At 40.1% G+C, this 20762-nt stretch overlaps 1 protein-coding gene across 1 annotated transcript in view; it reads right to left on the bottom strand.

The window, feature by feature from the left end:
* Positions 1 to 496: 496 nt before the first annotated feature.
* The window catches only part of fn3krp (fructosamine 3 kinase related protein), a 29431-nt gene continuing 9165 nt past the window's right edge, over positions 497 to 20762 (bottom strand). The window contains exons 2-6 of the mRNA XM_043714485.2: positions 13949 to 14100; positions 9549 to 9640; positions 8160 to 8242; positions 1552 to 1674; positions 497 to 1110 (exon numbers count right to left, since the gene is read on the bottom strand). Coding sequence (XP_043570420.2) covers positions 769 to 1110; positions 1552 to 1674; positions 8160 to 8242; positions 9549 to 9640; positions 13949 to 14100 — 792 coding nt within the window. The 3' untranslated portion in view covers positions 497 to 768. The remainder of the gene's footprint in view (positions 1111 to 1551; positions 1675 to 8159; positions 8243 to 9548; positions 9641 to 13948; positions 14101 to 20762) is intronic.

The following is a 20762-nucleotide window of genomic DNA, read 5'->3' as shown; positions in this document are numbered from 1 at the left end:
AACAGAATCCAGTGCAAAAACAAACAGTGAAATCAACCTTTCACCGAGAACTCAAGGATACCTATAAACCTCACCAATGTTGAAGATACCAGTTAACAATAAAAGAACTGCGGTCTCAAGTTATAAGACCTAAAAAAATTCTCGGGACTTAAACTTTAAAACCTTTGTGTGTACACCTTCGTTTTTAAATTTATTACCTGTTCTTGTGTGTGTACTTTATATAATATTTTTATTATTTTGTCTCAGGGTGGGTAAACAATAAAGTTCCTCATTCTTTAACTCAAACGAACCTTGGTAACTAATTTTTTTAAAGATGATATTGAAATGTGATAGCTTCTGCTAAACAGAACTAAAAATATTTATAGCTACCAAATGAGAAGGATTAAAATGAGAAGAGCCAGTTCCCTTCCTCACCTGGTTGTGTGATCGATCAGAGTCAGTAACAAAATGCTGCATTAAGTTTCATAAAAAACATCATTCGACAGAAGTTAATATCTCACATTTAAAAGTTATCACACTTTATTTGCTTAGTTATTACACAGTTACTGCAAATGTTATTTTGAAGTGTGAAATCACAGCTAGTTTCAAGCTTTAATGTACAATGAAATCTTGTTCAGTTAGCAATAATGCATGAATTCATTAATTCATTCTGAATATTTCATCTTCATCCAAGTATAGGTTTGTTGCTACCACTTTTAAAAAGTAAGCACAAATTAATGTCATCAGTCAGGAATCATTTTTAATATTATTTGATCCAAGAGGATAATATCATTGCTTCAGTAATGCTTTCATCGTGCTTATAGATGACCCTCTATATCCTGTCCCAAAATGATTCCAATGATTCAGGTAATGGAAGAGTTGGTAAAGTTTCAGTCGCTTCTCAAATCCTGATGCCTTGGGAATTTTGTTATAATATGCTGTGTAGAATGCTGTGCTAAACCCCCCAAAAATTCCAGATATTGATAATTCGTACTCAGAGTGGCCATAGAAGGAGGAGGGGTCAAATATGACAGGGCCATCTTCTACTTGTCCAATGTTTCCTCCCCACAGGTCTCCATGAAGGAGAGCAGGGATGATTTCCACATCATGAAATAGAGCAGGTATCTTCAACTGTAAAGTAAAGTGTCAACAGTTAGTGTAACGCAGAGAAGAAGCACAACTTGTGGTCTAGGTGTACATTGACATACACTATGGCATGTTTGGGAGCGTGTTTTTATTCCATGGCACAGACAAGGTCTGTTGCGCTAAAAATATAGGAATAAATCCCCCAAGAGAAGCAGATATTAAGGGAAGATTCTACATAAGCAAATATCCTGATCAATCCATACTTAGTGTACAACAGGATTTCAACCCATAAATGTCAAGTATTCAGGTGAGTGTGTTCCTATGAACCCCAGTTTTAAAAACGGAAAACACAATTATCAAATTTGTAACAATGAATAAATAAATTAATAAAATAAGCTTTTCAGTCTACTGAGATCATTCAATCAAATTTGCATCAGTTGATTGGCTAAGTTTCAGCATGAAAGATTTGTGCCACAGTAATTGTACCTGAAGCTTTGACCAGAGTTCCCTAACTTCACGGTCACCATATTCCTTTTCAATTAAATCCAACTGTAGTTGAAGACGTTGCTGAATAAAGAAGTTAACCCAGTCACTCTGCCAGTCATTATTCTGATGAGAGAAAATTGAAAATTTTAATTTAAATGGCCATTTATTTTATTGTGGCTCAATGCTTGTCTTACAAGTATTGTTTTCTGCTAAACAAAAAAAAATTCTTTTTGCAGAGCTGCTACAACAAAACCAATCTAAATTTCATGTTAGAAACATATTCTTAGTTATTTACAGAAATGCAGGCTGCAGTAGCAGAATATTAAAATTTGATGATGGTGGAAGTGTTCTGTTTTTCTATTCTGTAGACGATGTATACGTGTAGAACAATACAATTTGCTACTTGATAGAATCTATACAATTGTGCAAATATTGTACTTGAAATGACTCCGCAAAGGCTGGTATCCCATCACCAAATCATCCTTTATTTAAACATGGAGAGTCCTTGAAACTGATCCAGCTCACTCACAGCCAGTTCTCAGAGTAAACAGAATCTCTGACACTCCCGTTTATATCTGTCAGCCAGGATCAATTAGCAACCCCAGTCAGTGAACTCATATTCTATGACCATCCACTACTATACTTAAACAATTTACTATTAAGGAAGCTTCATTTCTTCAAATATTTATGTTCGCTAACAGGTTTCTTTGCAGACAACATAATATCTTTGGATTGAATGGCTATAATGTGTGCAGTTTTTGCACAGATTACTTCAAAGGTCCTCACTGAATAAAATCAGTAAAGCGTCATACATTCATTGACACCACAAAACACAGGTTGTATAAAAGTGGTAGTAAGGTCCAAACTTCATACTGGGGGTATTAAGCTAAGTTCTCAAAACATTTGCATTGCCAGACTGACATGAAAAGACCATTGTTTTTTGTGCAGCCTTATATCTTCAATGCAGTCCCTTCCAGAGATGTTTAAGTATCAAGCCTATAATCTTCTATTTACTGCTGAATTATGAATTATTTTCTGACGTTATGTTTTAGTGACTCAAACAGCTGAGAAGGCACCAACAGACAAATTCTTTATCCCTGTTTCTGATGTTCACTGCATATGGAGGCAATTAATTCCAAAAGTATAAAATTGTCTCAAAGAGAAAAAAAATTGTTCCCAATTGGAAATTTTACATAAAATAATTGGCCATTGTCAAAGACTCACTTAGTGCGTTTTATGTTTTAAGATAGGCTGCAGCAAGTCGTCATTTTATCATGGTGTGGAGCACTATTATTGTATTGTGCAGCATGATCACTGTGCTAAATGGGAAAGATTTCAAACAAACCTAGCAACACAAAAGTAGGCAGCATGAGGCACTCTGGGTCACCAGTAGAATTATAGTAACCACAGTATCTAACCAGTATGCTACAAATCATCAAGCCAGGAGATCAACCCTAGTTCAATGAAGTGCAGGAGGCCATGCAGTAGCAGCACACGTCTACCTATAATAAAGTGGCAATCTGGTGAAGCTGCAACACAGGTTTGTTTGCTAAATTAAGGAAGTAGCATGCAATAGACAGGGTTACGTGATTTCACAACCAACTCATTGCCGCAGAAGGCTGTGTCGGCTCAGTCATTCTGAGTACTTAACACAGAGTTAGACAGGTATTAACTAGTAAGGGGATCAAGCGTTATGGGGAGAAGAAAGGAGATTGGGCTTGAGAAGCACATTAGCCATGATCAAATGGCAGAGCAGACTCGATGGTCTTATTCTGTTTTTTACATATCTTATCATCTTATGTGGTCTTATATATTATTATATATTACCTTATATGGTCTTATGGTTAATAGATCAGCTCAAAACTCTGCAGTCTTACCACATCCAGTCAATATTGCTGGTGGACAATTAAACAACCAATGGGAGGAGAACACTCCACAAATATCTTTAATGACTGGACAGCACAACCAATCAGTGCAAAAGACAAGGCTGAAGCATTAACATCCATCCTTAACCAAAAGTACTAAGTGGATGAGCCACATCAGCCTCCTCCAGAGGTCCCCAGAATCACAGATGCTAATCTTCAGCCAATGCAAGTCACTGCACATGATATCAAGAAGTGGCTAAAGGCTCTGGACAATGTAAAAGTTGCAGGCACTCACAATATTCTGGCATTAGCACTGAAGACATGCTCCAAAATTAGCAGTGCCTCTAATCAAGCTATCGCAGTACAGCTACAACACTGGCATCTACCAAACAATGTGGAAAATTTCCCTGATATGTTCCATAGAGAAAAAGTAGACAAGCTCAACTTGGCTAATTGCAGCTCGATTAGTCTATTCTCAATCATCAGTAAACTGATGAAAGCGGCAGTCAACAGAACTATCAGGCAACACTTGCAAAGGAATAACCTGCTCATTGATGCTCAATTTGGTTTCCATCAGTGTAAATTAACTCCTCCTCTCTTGTCCAACCTTGGTTCAAACATGGATAAAAAGAGCTTAACTTGAGAGGTGAAGTGCGAGTGACTGCCCTTGACATAAAAGTAGCAATTGACCAAGTATGGCATGAAGGAGTCATAGAATCATGGAATGCCTAGAGTGGAAATAGGTCCTTTGGCACAAAAAGTCTACACCAACCCTCTGAAGAGTAACCCACCCAGACCCATTCCATTCCCCTATTATCCTACATTTATTTACCCCTGACAAATGCCCCTAACCTACACATCCCTGAACACTAGAGGCAATTTAGCTTGGCCAATTCACCTAATCTGCACATCTTCGGACATCATTTGAGGAAACCGGAGCACCCGGAGGAAACCCACGCAGACATGGGGAGAATATGTAAACTCCACACAGACAGTTGACCGAGGCTGGAACCCAGCAAAACTGGAGACAATTGGGAGGGCAGGGGACTTTTTCCACTGGTTAAGTCATACCTTGCATAAAAGAACTGGTGCAGTTTTTGGAGGTCATTCTTTCATGTTGAGGAAAACCTTTCTCAAGGTAATGTTCAAGGCCCAACCATCTTCAGTTGCTTCATCAATGACTTTCCCTTCATCATAAGGCCAGAAGTGACCCTGCTCGCTGATATTGCTCAGCACAATTCATAAGCCCTCAGATATTGAAGCAGTCTATATCCATTTGCAGCAAGACCTGGATAAAATCCAGGCTTGGGCTATTGAGATCAAGTAAAATTCGCATCACGTACGTGGTGGAAAATGATCATTCTCATTAAGACAGAACTAAACCATCAACCTTTAGTGTTCAGTGGCATTACCATCACCAAATGCCTCAACCATCAACATCCTGGGAGTTATCACTGATCAGAAAATAAACTGGAACATTCAAATATGTATTGTGGCTACAATGAACAGATCAGATGCTCATACTTCTAAGGAAAGTAACTTATCACCTACTTCTTCATTGCCTGTCCTCCATCTACAAGGTATAATTCAGGAGTGTGATGGAATTCTCTCCACTTGCTTGGATGGCTGTATCTGCAAGGAGCTTGACACCATCCAAGACAAGTAGCTCCCTTGATTGGCACTCTATCCACCATCTTCAACATTCATTCCCTTGATAATCAATGGACAGTGGCAGGAATGCACTCCATATACAAGATACACTGCAGTAAGTCCTACAAAAGTCTTCCATGTTTTAGAATGACATGGTCATTCTAATTTTTTTTAATATTACATTCCATGACACTGCAATGCTGTTGCTATAAATCCTGTGTCTTATGATCTTGCTCCACAACCACCTGGATGAAGGAGCAGCGTTTTTTTGTCTTTAGTGTTTAATCTGAATTCTAGTTCAGATTAAACAGTATAGAAACACATCTTCAGAAAAATAATCTACTTTGTTATAAACAAATTCTGGAGTAAGAGAGTGAATTTACTTACCCCTCTAGATTTGATTAAACCACAAATGTATAGTAACTCAACAAAATTCAGAAAGATCAAGATTTATAATTGAATTTCATGGGAAGTTTTATTTGCACCTTAGCAAATTTGAAATTCAGTTCTAGATATAATTGCTATCCATACATTAAAATACTCACAGACAATGCTGGAGAAACTTAGCAGGTCTGCCAGCATCCATGGAGAGAGAACAGAATTAATGTTTTGAGTCCAATATGACTCTTCTTCATATCTTATTCTAGATTTCCAGCATCTGTAGTATTTTACTTCTATTTAAATAGTCAGAGGGCTTTTTTTGCAACAAATGTACGTCAACACACATGCTGTCTAAATGGGTATTAAAGGTACCATGGCAGTGTATGTGTAAAGGAATCTCTGCAGTGTCCCAATCAACATTGAATCTTAAATCAACATCAACAAATCATTATCTGTTAGGAGAAAGTGAGGATTGCAGATGCTGGAGAGTCAGAGTCAAAAAGTGTGGCGCTAGGAAAACACAGCAGGACAGGCAGAATCCGAAGAGGAGGAGATTTGACATTTTGACATAAGCACTTCTTCAGGAATGTGGAGGGGAAATGGGGTGAGAGATAAATGATGGGGTGGGAGTGGGGCACAGGATAGGTGAAAAGGCAATAGGTGGATACAGCTAGCGGGCAATTGTGATAGGTCGGTGGGGAGGGTGGAGCAGATAGGTGAGGAGGAAGATGGACAGATAGCTGGCAGTGCCTAGTGGAGGGTTTGTTCTGGGATGAGGTGGGGGTAGGGGAGATTTGGAAACTGGTGAAGTTGGTATTGATACTGTGTGGTTGAAAGGTCCCAAGGTGGAAGATGAGGCGTTGTTGCTCCAGTTGGCAGGTGGCTTTGATTTAGCGGTGGTGGCAGCCCTGGACTTGCATGTCACTGGGGGAATGGGAAGTGGTCACAGGGGCGGTGGGTTGTTTGGAGCATGTGTCCCAGAGATGTTCCCTGAAACACTTCACGAGTTGACATCCTATCTCCACAATGTAGAGGAGACCACATCACGTGCAATGGACGCAGTAGATGAGGTGGGTGAATGTGCAGGAAAATCTCTGCCGGATGTGAAAAGATCCACTGGGGCCTCGAACGGAGATGATGGGGGTGGGGGGAGTGGAGGAGTGGGGGGAGTGGAGGTGTGGGCGCAGGTTTTACACTCTTGCAGCGGCAAGGGAAGGTGCCGAATGTGGAGGGTGAGTTGGTGGGGGGGTGGGACGGTGGTGGCGGGGGCGTGAACCTAACAAGGAAATCACAGAGGGAATGGTCTCTATGGAATGCTGATAGAGGTGGAGAGGGAAATTTCGATCCCTGAAATAGAAGGCCATCTGGGATGTCCTGGAGTGGAATTGCTTCTCCTCAGAACAGATATAGTGGAGGCAGAAGAATTGGAAGTACGGGATTGTGTTTTTACAGAAGGGGGCTGGGAAGAGGTTTGAAATAGATATCTATATTTAGTCAGTTGCCAGAGATGGAGACAGAGAGGTCCAGAAAGGAGAGGGAGGTGTTGGAAATGATCCATGTGAACTTGAGGTCAGACTGGAAGGTATTGGTGAAGTTGATAAACTGTTCAACCTCCTCAAGGGAGCATGTGGTGACACCAATATAATCATCAATGTAGCGGAGGGAAAGATAGGGAAGGTAGACTGTCCAATGTATCCTATGAAAAGGCAGTCATAGCTGGAACCATGTGGGTGCCCATGGCTAGCCCTCTGGTCTGTTTGAAGTGGGAGGATTCAAAGTTATTGAGGGTGAGGACCAGTTCCCTTAAACGAATGTGTGCATCAGTGAAGAAGTACAGGTTAGGTTGGTGGGAGAGGAAGGGATGGAGGGCTTGTGGGCTTCGCCATGGGGGAAGGACATGTATAGGGATGTCCATGGTGAAGAAGAGGTATGGGGGCTGGGGAATCGAAAATCATGGAGGTGGTGGAGGGAATGGGTGGTGTCACAAATGTATATGGGGTGTTCCTGTACCAAGGGGCACAGGACAGAGTCAAGATATGAGGAGATGAGTTCAATGGGGCAGAAGCTGGCAGGGACAATATGTTGACTGGGACAGTCAGATTTGGGAATTTTGTGTAAGAGGTAGAACTGGGCAGTGCGGGGCTGGAGAGCTATGAGGTTGGAGGCTGCAGATGGGAGATCCCCTGAGGTGATGAGGTTGTGGATAATTTGGGAGATCATGGTTTGGTGATGAGAGGTGGACTCGTGGTCGAGGGAGCAGTAGGAGGAGATATCAGCAAGTTGGCATCTGGCTTTGGTGAGGTGGAGGTCTGTGCACCCTACTACCACTGCAACCCCCCTCTCCACCCCGTTCACTGGTTTAGTGGTGAGGTTGGCGTTGGAGCAGATGGAGTGGAGGGCTGCGCATTGCAAGGATGAGAGGTTGGAGTGGGTGAGGCAGTTGGAGATAAAGAGGTCACTGTTCGGAGACTACGCTATGCACAAACTGGTTGCTGCATTTCACTACTTTATAATATTAGCTCCACTTCAGAAATACTTCATTAGCTTTGAAGCAATTTGTGAAGCAGAGACAATATAATGAAGCTTTTCTTTATCATCCAAGTCTGTAAATTTAATTTTAAAAAGCACAATAATTTGACAACAATTTCTTAAGAATGCATCTGAGCGTGTTGAAGTCCTATATGTGTGCAAGGAATACAAACATTAGCCTACCTGTGGGATATAACCACAGCAGGTAGTGGTATGAAACCCAAATCTGCTTACATACTGGATTTCAGACTGTCCTGGTCCTTTGCCTATCTCGACAGAAAAAAAAACATGTTTAGACCAGTGTCTTCATACAATTTTAGTAAGTACAACTACATTCATTCAATTTTAATACTACTTTCCAAACAGAGTTGTGTATCATCTATCACCAGCCAATAATGAACCGAATATAAGTCATAACAATTAGGGATGGAATAGGCCATTCAGCCCTTCGAGTCTGCTCCACCATTCAACGGGATCATGGCTGATCCAACACTTCTCACATCCATTTTCCTGCCCTTTCCTCATAACCCTTGAATCCCCCATTGATCAAGAAACTACCTATCTTAACATTCAATATTCATAAAGACTCTGCACCAACATCTCTCCATGGCATGGGGTTCCAATGACTCACAATCCTCTCAGAGAATAGATTCCTCCTCATTTCAGTCTTAAATTGGCATCCCTTTATTCTGAGACTATGCCCTCTGGTCCTAGACCGTTCCATGAGGGGAAACATCTTCTCAGCATTTAGCCTTGTCAAGCCCCTTAAGAATTCTTTATGTTTCAATGAAATCACCTCTCATGCTTCTAAGCTCCAGGGAAGAGAGTCACAAGCGGTTTCATCTTTCCTTAGAAAAACATCCTTCCATACTGGGAATGATCCTAACGAACCTTCTCTGAAATGCATCCAATTATATAATATCTTTCCTTAAATAAAGAGCCAAAACTGCTCACAATACTCCAGATGTAGTCTCACTAGCACCTTGTACAGTTGCACTAAGAACACGACTACTGTTATTCTCCAATCCCCTTGAAATAATGGCCAACAGTCCATCAGTCTGTCTGATTACATGGTGCACCTGTTTGTTAGATTTCTGTGTTTTGTACACAAGTATCCAAGTTCCCTTTGTGTTGAAGCTATCTGCAGCTTTTCACAATTGAAATAATACCTTGTTCTTTTGTTCTCCCATCCAAAATGAACAACTTCACATTTTTCCACAAGGTCCCATTTGCCAACTCTTTGCCAATTTACTTAAACTGTCAATATCTCTCTGTAAACTATTTGCATCCCTCTCACAACCTGTCTTTCCACTTATTTTTGTATCATCTGCAAATATGACTCCAGTTCAGGCATACTAAAAAGTTTGGGACCCTGTGGGTTTTAAAATGTCAACATCTGACAATGTCCAAAGGGGATTGCAGAACATAAAAATTATCCACAACCACCAGATATGATTTTTCCCTTTGGTTGTGTTGGTGTCAATAAAAAATATATAAGAATCTGGATTATGTAATTCATGAAACTGAAGCTCAACACTTGATATAGATTATAGCAACGATAAATAAATTTACCAACAGTATGTGCATCTTTACTTTCCTGATCCCTTAGCTTTTCATTGTGGAGATGCAGATTTGCCAGCTGCTCTCCTAATGTGGCCATATGTCTAGAAGGAAATAACGACACCAGAATTGGAAATAGCAACATATTTTCAAAACACGTTGAACAAGCAAACCAAGAAGAATCTGTTGATTGGCCAGTTGTCACTACTTATAGGCACTGCAAAACAAAGAATCAATACTATATTTTTAAAGAGTATCTGTTGTCTGGTGCCACTCTTTGAACATCTACAAATGTGCATCATATTCAACCTTCCAGTCTGAACTCCAGGAAGCACTCTGCTTTCATTTCCCCAAAAGTAAAATGCCAAACCCATTCCATGCAAACAGGGGATATGAGATAGCATTGACAGATAAGGCTAAGGATAATCCAAAGAGATTCTACAAATGCATTAAGAGCAAGAGGGTAACGAGAGAGAGGGTAGAGCTCTTCAAAGATTAAGTTTATGTTGAACTTTGGGAGAGATACTATTTCACGTCAGTTTTTACTGTGGAGAAAGAAATGGAGTCTAGAGAATGCAGAGAAATAAACTTTGATGTTTTAAAAACATTTCACAGTATGGAACAGGAAGTTCAGGTGGTCTCAAAGACTATAAAGTTGGATAAATCTCTGGGATCTGATCTAATGTACCGAAGAACGTTACGGGAAGTAAGAGAAGAAATTACGAGACCCCTTGCAGAAATATTTGCATCACCTATAACTACAGTTGAGGTGCCTGATGACTGGAGGGTGACTAATGTTGTACCTTTGTTTAAGAAAGGTTGTAAGTAGAAACCAGGGAACTAGAGACTGAGAGGCTGACTTCAGTTGTATGTAATTGTTGGAGGTGACTATAAAATATAGGATTTACAGACCTTTAGAGAGGCAAAAATTGACTAAGGATAGTCAGCATGGTTTTGTGCAAGGAAAATTGCGTTTCACATACTTGATTTGAGTTTTTTGAGGAAGTTACCAAAAAGATTGATCCAAAGAGCTCAGAGACCTGTTCTCAAAAGATTGAAGCAAGTAGACATTGTTTATTTGGATTTTAGTAAAGTTTTGAGAAGGTTCAGTATGGTAGATTAATTAGTAAAGTTGGGTCACATGGGATTCAGGATGAGCTTGCCAAGTGGATACAAAATTGGCTTAACGCCTGAAGACAGAGAGTAATGGTGGAGGGTTGTTTTTCAGATTGGAGGCCTGTGACCAGTGGTGTTCCACAGGGATTGGTTCTGGGTCCTCTTTTGTTTGTCGTTCACATAAATGATTTGGATAAGAATATAGAAAGCATGGTTAGTAAGTTTGTGGATAACACCAAAATTGGTGACATTGTAGACAGTGAAGAAGGTTTTCTAAGATTCCAAAGGGATCTTGATCAAATGGGTCAATGAGCAAAAAATAGCAGATGGAGTTCAATCTGGATAAATGCAAGATACTGTATTTTCGTACAACAAACATGGGTAAGACTTATATAATTAATGATAGGGCCTTGGGTAGTGTTGTAAAACAGAGGGACTGAGGGGTGCAGGTACATAATTCTTTGAAGTTTGCGTCACATATAAACAGGGTGGTTAAAAAGGCATTTGGCACACTTGCCTTCATTGCTCAGTCCTTTGAGTGTAGGAGTTGGGAAGTCATTTTGAGATTATACAGGAGAAAGTGAGGTCTGCAGATGCTGGAGATCAAAGTTGAAACTTTATTGCTGGAACAGCACAGCAGGTCAGGCAGCATCCAGGGAACAGGAGATTCGACGTTTCGGGCACAGGCCCTTCTTCAGGAATGAGCAGAGAGTGTTCAGCAGGAGAAGATAAAAGGTAGGGAGGAGGGACTTGGAGGAGGGGCGTTGGAAATGTGATAGGTGGAAAGGGGTCAAGGTGAGGGTGATAGGTCGGAATAGGATGGAGGCGGAGAGGTCAAGAAGAAGACTGCAGGTCAGGAAGGCGGTGCCGGGCTGGAGGGATCTGGCTGAGACAAGGTGGGGGGAGGGGGGATGAAGAAACTGGTGAAGTCCAAGTTCATCCCGGACATTGGTGAGGACTCTTGTGGAATACTGTTTCCAGTTCTGATTATAGGAAGGATATTATCAAGCTGGAGAGGGTTCAGAAGAGATTTACCAGGACATTCCAGGTATGGAAGGTCTGCATTATGCAGAAAGGCTGGATAGGCCGGGGCTTTTTTCACTAGAGCTTAGGAGGTTGACAGGTGATCTGATAGAAGTTTATAAAATAATGAGGGTTATAGATAGGGTTAATAGTATTTGTCTTTTTCCTGTTATGGGTGTTTTCAATACTAGGAGGAACATTTTTAAGTTGAAAGGAGAAGGATTTAAAAAAGACGTAAGAAGCATCATTTTCTTTTAAACACAGAGGGTGGTTCGTGTGTGGATTGAATTTCCTGAGAAAGTGGTGGATGTGAGTACAATTACAATGTTTAAAAGACATTTGGATAGATACATGAAGAGGAAAGGTTTGCAGGGATATAGGCCAGGAGGAGGCAGGTGGGACTTGTTTAGTTGGGATAATGTTCGGCATGGACTGGTTGAACCAAAGGGTCTATTTCCCTGTTGTGTAACTCAATGACTCACATTCCATTTCTGATTTTGCCCAATTCTATCTAATTCCTAGCCTGTCTTTTTGAAGTGTTGCTTAAGTTACTGCACCACAAACTGGCTGTGATTATCTCACAAGCAGATCCAACATCTCAGCACAAATATACTACTGTCAAACAGACAGACTTCGGGGCTCAGGTGCATCATTCTTTGGAAGCTGTGTCACAGATAGACAGGTTGGTTAAGAAAGCATTTGGCATGCTAGCCTTCAGTGCTCAGACCATTGAGAGTAGGAGTTGGGATGTCAAGTTGTCAACAGGATGTTGGTGAAGCCACCTCTGGAGTGCTGTCTACAGTTCTGGTTGCCCTACTTTAGTAAGGATATTATTAAATTGGAGAGGGCACAGAAAAAATGTACCAGGATGTAGCTGGCACTCTGGGTTTGAGTTACAATGACTGACTGGAACTTTTCTCACTGGAGTATTGGGGGGGGTGTCCTTATAAAATGATATAAAATCACGAGGGACAGAGATGTGGTGAATAACAAAGATCTTTTCCCTCGGGGTGTGTGTGTGTGTGTGTGGGGGTGGGGGGGGGGGGGGGGGAGTGCTCAAAACTAAGGGGCAAAATTTTAAGATGAGAGGAGAAATATTTTAAAGGGACCTGAGGGGCAACTTTTTCATACAGAGAATGGTTCATATGTGGAATGAACTGCCAGTGAAAGTTGTAGATGCAGGTACAATCACAACATTTAAAAAGACATTTGGGTAGGTATGTGAATAGGAAAGGTTGAGAGATATATGGGATAAATGCAGGCAAGTGGGACTAGTTTAGTTTGAGCAACTTGGTCAGCATGAACGAGTTGGACTGAAGGGCCGGTTTCTCTGCTGTATGACTTTATTTATAACAAAATTAATCTCAACAACTGTAGTATGACTCTACCAGTCTACGAAGAAATCAGTGCACTGAAACATTACTGATAACTACATTTATAACAAAATAGATTTCAAACAATATTTCTAATCTACTTTCATGACAACAGTTGCTAATTTTAATCAACCTGTTCACTCCTCTACAGCAAGTGTGACCTGAACTCAGGCCTTCTGGCTCAAAGAGACACTACCACTGTGCCATCAAGAGCTCTGACAACAGATTATTTTCATCAACCTGTTCAGAGATGCTTTTGACAGGTGGGAGGTGAACTCAGGTCTCCTGAACTAGAGGCAGGGACAGTATTACTGCACCATAAGAGTCCTGACAACAGCTGCTGTTTTAAAAGATTAATTTAAATTCCACCAACTATAATAATGGGATTTGAACCCATTATTGGGTATTAGCTGGGCCTCTGGATCACTAGCCCAGTGACATTATCACTTCACCACTGCCTTCTGCAAAAGTAACACAGGTAGAGATTTTGATCTTTTTTGATGCAATCATTAAGCTTGCCTAGCAAACATCATATAACCATTGTTGATAGTCATAAAAATACGTCAGATTCACATGTCCTTTAGGGAAGAAAATCTGCTTTTGTTACGTGTCGACATTGGACTCCAGACCCACAGCAAGGCAGTTGACCCTTAAACTTTAGTTAGGGATAAGCAGTGGCTTATACATCCCATTCACAAACACCAAAATATGAGATGTAATTACACCATCATGGAGTTGAATCCCAACTTTTATCTGCAGACCCACCTCACCTGATCTCCAAAAGCACGGAGTATAAAACAAGCTTTTCACTTGGAAATGGTGTTTCTATTTTAAAAATTAGTTGGTTCACACTGGATGAATGATGATATGAAACGGTCTTATTTTCAGATTGTAGATTACCTGTTTAAACCATGAATATCTAAATGTTCCATAACAAACACTGCTCCACCATCCGAGAGGCTGATCACTTTTATTGGTTTTGGCACTTTCACGGTGCTGGTTTTCAAGATTGCCTCCAGACTTGCCATTTCTCCATCAAACATCGTCTTGGCCTGTTTCAAAGAACGTGGTTAGTGAGATCACGAACATTACCAACAATTCCAAGAACCAAAGTACTTAAAGTATCACCAACATCTATCAAACCAGAAAAGTTTGAGGCACCCAGTTACCAAACAACTACTTCCACCTCGCCTGTAACTTTGCTCCTTGCATGTCACTTAAATGTAGAGTTAATCATGTGCTGTAACAAGCAATAGATCATCAAAAATCTGTGGATTTATCTGCTAAAACTTGTCCAAATTTCTCTCTTTTCTCTGCTAATCTGGTTGGCATGGACTGAAGGGTCTGTTTCCATGCTGTATGACTCTATCAGCAACTACTAAGTTCATGTCTGTGACACAGCTTCCTGTGTTACTATTGTCTCCATTCCTAAATGTTACATTTATATTGATTTAACCAAATGCTAGAATCCAGTCAATGCAATTCCCCAACAACAACCAACTATTTAAATGTCCTTCTGTGCATTCACCTTTAATAATCCTCTTGTGCAAGCAACAATCTGTACCTCATTTTTAAAAAAGTCATAGATCAGCTTTGGGTATTTGCAACTAAGGATTACATATTTTAATTGGCCCCATGCATTATTTTAACCTTCAATTCAATCACTTAGAATTGAAAAGTGTGTGGGTCAAGCTAATGCTAGTGTGTGGGTCAATAGATGTGAAGCTGGAAGAAGACATCAGGTCAAACAGCATTCGAGGAGTAAGAAAGGTTCAGCCCAAAACCCTTTGTCAGTACTGGGGAGGGGGAAAGAGGAGCCCATAAGTAAAAAGAGGGATGGGGAGGTGGGGCTGGGGAAGGGTAGGTGGGATGGTCATAGGTGGATGGATGTAGGGTTATTGTGATTGATCAGTGGAAACGGTGGAGTAGATAGGTGAGTAGGAAGATGGACAGGTCAGAACATGTCAGGGAGGCAAGGAGGAGAGACTCGGCATGGGATAAGGCTGGAGTAGGAGGGACTTTGAAGCTGGTGATATTGAGGCCATTGGGCTGTAAACTTCCCAGGCAAAACATAAAAGGTGTTGTTCCTCCAATTTCCATTTGGCCTCAGTCTGCTTCCATCTCCCTACTTCAGCCAACCGTATCATCACAGCTCTCAAAATCTCTTGCCTCGTAGGTATTTACTGAGGCTTCCTTTTAATTTCAACTATGCTCTTCAAATTAATAACTCCCAGAGGCTGTTTCCACACTATACAACTCTGACTCTGTGAAAGGCAGCATGTTATACATATATATTTTTAAAATTCACTTCATGAGATGTGGGCATTGCTGGCTGGGGCATCATCATTGCTCATTCTTAGTCACATTTGAGAAGGTGGTGGTGAGCCACTGCAGTTGACTGGGGAGGAAATGCCCTTAATGTCATTAGGGAAGAAATTCCAGAATTTTGATTCAACATTGAAGGAACACTTCCGAGTCAGCATGGTGAGAAGCTTGGAACGGAATGTGTGTGTGGTGTACCCATATATCTTGTGCCATTGACCTTCTAAGAAATGGTTGTGGGCTTGGAGAGTGCTAATTAAGGAATTTTGGTAAAGTTGTGCAGTGCATATTGTAAATGGTACATAATGCTGCCACTGAGTGTCCAGTGTTGGAGGGAATGGATGCTTGTGGATGTGATACAAATCAAGCAGGCTACTTTATCCAGGATAATGTCAAGTTTCTTGAGTGTTGTTGGACCTGCACCCATCCAGGCAAGTGGTGAGTATTCTGTCACACTTTTGACTTGTGCCTTGTAGATGGTGAACTGGCGTCGTGAAAGTCAAGAGGTGAGATACTTGATGCAATATTCCTAGATTATGATCTTCTCTTGCAGCTAGTCCACTTCATTTCATGTTACTGTTTTCCTATATTTCTTCACCTTTTCGACATGTTAAAACTCAAAACTTCTCAATGTTTCCTCCATTTCAAAGATTAGTCGAATTGGACTCAAAATCTTCACAGATGCTGCCAGAATTCTTAGTTTCTCCAGCAATTTCTGGTTTTATTTCAGCAATCAGTATTTCACATTTGAGTCATTTAGCAAATGTAATCAGCAACAAGAGGCTAGAGAGAGGAGTCTACTGTGTCAGAAATGGCTACACTTGGATGGATCTGCTAGAGAATTGGTGCAAAACTGGCCAATTGTGTTTTAGCTCTTGTTGCTGATTGTCCTTGTTATTCACATAACTATTAATATAATACAAATCCCATAGACTAATAAAATCATCAAAAAGGATTTTAGTGATTTAAAGCTATAAATAGTTTATAGTGCACAAAATCATCTTTTTGCCTTCTCCAGATGTGCTGTTGATACAGTATAAATTTTTAAGTACTGTAGTAAAGCAAACATTTTATTAATAATCAGCACCCATGCGACCAGGAGTGCGCCAGTTCATCAAATCCACTGGATAACCAAGAGATCCACATAATCAAAGTAAAAATACATGTTAAGTAATAGACATGTATTGCAACAGGTATATACTTCACTGTTTTACTTTATTTACAGCATTAATCATTTAAATAATAATGCAACTTTGCTTTAAATAAAACTTACTGGCAGACAGTTTGTCACTCGTACCCTCAACTGACTACTTGGATATCGCAGTAGATTGGGGTATTTGAGGAAAAATTGACTTGAAATTTAATGAAGTGCTGATATTACCTGTGGCCATTCGATTGAACAAGTCTATTTAGATTGAAATAATTAAATTAAAAACTATAATAATTGCATAGAATAGAACAGTAAGCTTTGCCGTATTTGAGGTATATAACTTTTGCTGACCTATCCAGAATGCCAATTCATACAGTGCCAGTTAAAACAAAAGTTTGCCGTACTCTAAAAGCAAAACCAGACTTTGATTCAGTTGAAAATGTATTGCTTAAGCCCGAAACGTCGAATCTCCTGTTCCTTGGATGCTGCCTGACCTGCTGCGCTTTTCCAGCAACACATTTTCAGTTCTGATCTCCAGCATCTGCAGCCCTCACTTTCTCTTTTGATTCAGTTACAACTAGTTAAGAAGCAACACGTTCTTCCTTTCAGTCGTTATACACTATTGTTTTTAAGTAGATTTTCTCTCAGAAATACTTGTTTTACTTGTTCTTCCTCAACATAGATCTAACAATTAATCCAATTTTAGTTAAAAGTCACACAACACCACGTTATAGTCCACCAGGTTTATTTGGAAGCACATGCTTTCTGAGCGCTCTCTATTTTTTTAGATTGGATTAGATTAGATTACTTACAGTGTGGAAACAGGCCCTTCAGCCCAACAAGTCCACACCGCCCCGCCGAAGCGCAACCCACCCATACTCCTACATTTACCCCTTACCTAACACTACGGACAATTTAGCATGGCCAATTCACCTGACCTGCACATCTTTGGACTGTGGGAGGAAACCGGAGCACCCGGAGGAAATCCACGCAGACACGGGGAGAACGTGCAAACTCCACACAGTCAGTCGCCTGAGGCGGAAATTGAACCTGGGTCTCTGGTGCTATGAGGCAGCAGTGCTAACCACTGTACCACCGTGCTGCTGTTCCTTCATCAGGTGGTTGTGGAGTATAAGATCATAAGACACAGAATTTATAGCAAAAGTTTACAGTGTGATGTAACTGAAATTATATATTTAATAAGACCTGTTGTTTGTTAAGTCTCTCATCTTTTAGAATGAACATGTTGGTTTCAGTTCTTTCATATGTAAATTGCAGAAATCTTTTAAAGTTATATTCTCAAGTGAACTTTAACAATTGGTGTCTCATATGCTGCAGATAAAGATGCCCTGAGGCATGGTAAATTGGCAAGACCGAACAGAGGCTACGGCAATGGCCATATGGACACCGTACAACAATCAACAGACAGGAGCATTCCCTTCCAATCGGACAACACTTCAGCAGTCTGGGACATTCAACCTTGGACCTTCGGGTGACTGTCCTCCATGGCGGACTTCGGGACAGACAACAATGCAAGTGGCCAAGCTGAGGCTAATAGCCAAGTCCGGTTCCCAGGGGGATGGCCTCAACCGGGACCTTGGGTTCATGTCACACTACAGGTAGCCTCACTGCACGACACACAAACAGACACAGATACTCCTATAGACCCACACACACCCATACAGAAGCTCTCTCTCATACGCTCACATGTACATTCCCACACACTCACACACCGTCTCGCAGACTTATACCCCTTTACACTCTCACATACACACATAACCCCCCCACCCCAAACACATATCCATATGGACACACATAAATATAAGTTTGTGGGGTGAATGTGTACTTGCAGAATTACATTTTATTTTGCTCAAAAACTGCATGAATCCAGAAAAGATTCTGGAGATCTGTTTTTGAGATTAGAATCAGTCTGAACATTGTGGCACAGACAGTCTCACACAGGGCACCTCACACCTTCAATGCATTATCTGGGCTGACATGACACCAATTGTTGAAGTTCATGTATAACTTTTAAAAAGTTCTGCGATTTTCATATGAACGAACTGAAACCAACATGTTCATTCTAAAGGATGAGAGACTTAACAAACAATCCAGGTCTTTTTCAATAGACAATTTCAGTTACTTTTGCTATAAATTCTGTGTCTTATGATCTTGTACTCCACAACCTCCTAATGAAGGAGCAGCGCTCTGAAAGCTAGTGCTTTCAAATAAATCTGTTGGACTATAAGCTGGTGTTGTGTGATTTTTAACTTTGTACACCCCGGTCCAACACCAGCATCTCCAATTTTAGTGTACCCTATCTTGAACTTTACAGTAAGTTTCTACTGCAACACTGAATCTAGACACAAAACAAAACACAATTCTGAACTACTGTAAAATAAAATTAGCTGCAATTTTGCCAAAAACATTCATGATATTAATCCTCAATACAGAAATGGTGAGCATAAATTGCTGTCTACATCAGGGATTTTTAAAATATGCTAAAATCTATGACAAAGTGAAAATTAACTGTCCATTTTGCAAAGTTCTCGACAAAGTATTGTGTGAACACAAACTTCAATTCTCACTCCACTGCGTACTGTGTGTTCTTGAGATCTCTCCTTCAGTTTTTAGTGAGGTTCTTCTTTCAGCAAGGTAACCAGTTGATCAGGTTAAATTTGCTTTGATGTTTAATCTATTGACACACCAGAGGAAATTGCACCAAAAAAGTAACAGTGAAATTCTCATTTCACAAAGAACATTTCTTAACACAACAACCTCTTAACTCTTGAGAAAAATTAAATACAAAAGCTATTATAAAAGACCCTAGAAATGATAACATTTGACTCAATAAACATTACCATGATTCAAAAGGCAGACACTTCTACCCATGAATGTTTATACATCACCAGCCAGCAATTAAGCATGCAGAGCAGCTGTCTCTCACATAAATTCACACTTCACCCAACAACACGACTGTTGTATTTCAAAAGATGAGACTATCTGAATCCAATTAATTTCATGGTTCAAAACCATAATTCAGAACAGTTGATTATTTCATTTTAAACATACAACCACAATATTCATCACAAGATGATTTCAGATGAAATCATCCTTTCAATCCATTTTTTTTACTTCCTTCCAGATTACTCACTGTGGCACCTTGCTAATATATCTGTTGACATTGTAAAGAGTGGAACTGTGGATGAAACAGTAAGGGACTGGCAAAGATGAGGAATGAGTATCTTTCCTCAGTTTTTACAGATGATGAAAGCTAGATTACTGCAACAGTAACCAAAAGAAACATGTAAGAGTGACTACTGGAGATAAATATTGAAAAGTTAAGAACTAAAAGAACATAAATCAAGAAGCTCAAAGGAATGCATCCGGAAGATGGAAGGTTATGATGAAGTGAATACAATTAGTAATTTTTCAAAATTCTTTGAATTGGAAATAATTTTTACTTTCCACTAACAGTCCAAAAACATTTCTGCCTACCACACAATTTAACAATATTGACTATGAATTGTCGTATTGATGTGATGTCATATACCCAAACCCTATGTCCCAAGAATTGGCTGATCAAATGAAACAGCATGTTGTATCAGTTATTCAAAATAGGCAAAATACCAAAAGATATTATAGTTCTATATTATAGAGATATGATTCTGAAATTCGACAGCACCTGCAGCACAATCCTGAATGCACTAAGTGCTACACAAACAGTACTTTTAAAAAAAATCAGTCAAGCTTGTAACAGGCTCAATTATGCTTGCTAAAAAACCTACATTAATGCAGACTGACTTACTCTCTGCAAACAAAAAGATCTTTTCATGCCTAGTACATTTCTGAAAATTATCCAGCAGAATGGGGAATGGAGAGTTCCCTGTTTGTCACGTTATGGAATAGACTGACCACTCAAAACATTCTTAAGCAGGCACATTCTTAGCCAATCAGATATATACCATAACTTTGCAATTTGTTTCACTAAGTGTACAGTGAAAATTACTCAGTAAATTAGCGAGATTGACTACCAGGTTTTAAAACAGCCAACTATTTATTCACAAAACTATGGAATGAAACACAAAAAACAGAATAAAGAACACCTCAGTCTATCCAAACTAGACTTAATTATGCTGTTCCAAATATGCCCAACAGTCACAATAAACAAATCCCCTAAACAAGAGCAAGAAATGAAACAATGGCTTACAGGTTGAAGTTAGAAAGGCAGGAGAGAGAGTC

The sequence above is a fragment of the Chiloscyllium plagiosum genome, unplaced genomic scaffold (assembly GCF_037043375.1).
Source record: "Chiloscyllium plagiosum isolate Xiang-an unplaced genomic scaffold, Cpla_swu_hap1 HiC_scaffold_25, whole genome shotgun sequence".
In the NCBI taxonomy this organism is placed as follows: domain Eukaryota; kingdom Metazoa; phylum Chordata; class Chondrichthyes; order Orectolobiformes; family Hemiscylliidae; genus Chiloscyllium; species Chiloscyllium plagiosum.
The sequence above is the reverse complement of the archived record's forward strand: the minus strand, read 5'-3'. Positions and strand labels throughout refer to the sequence as shown.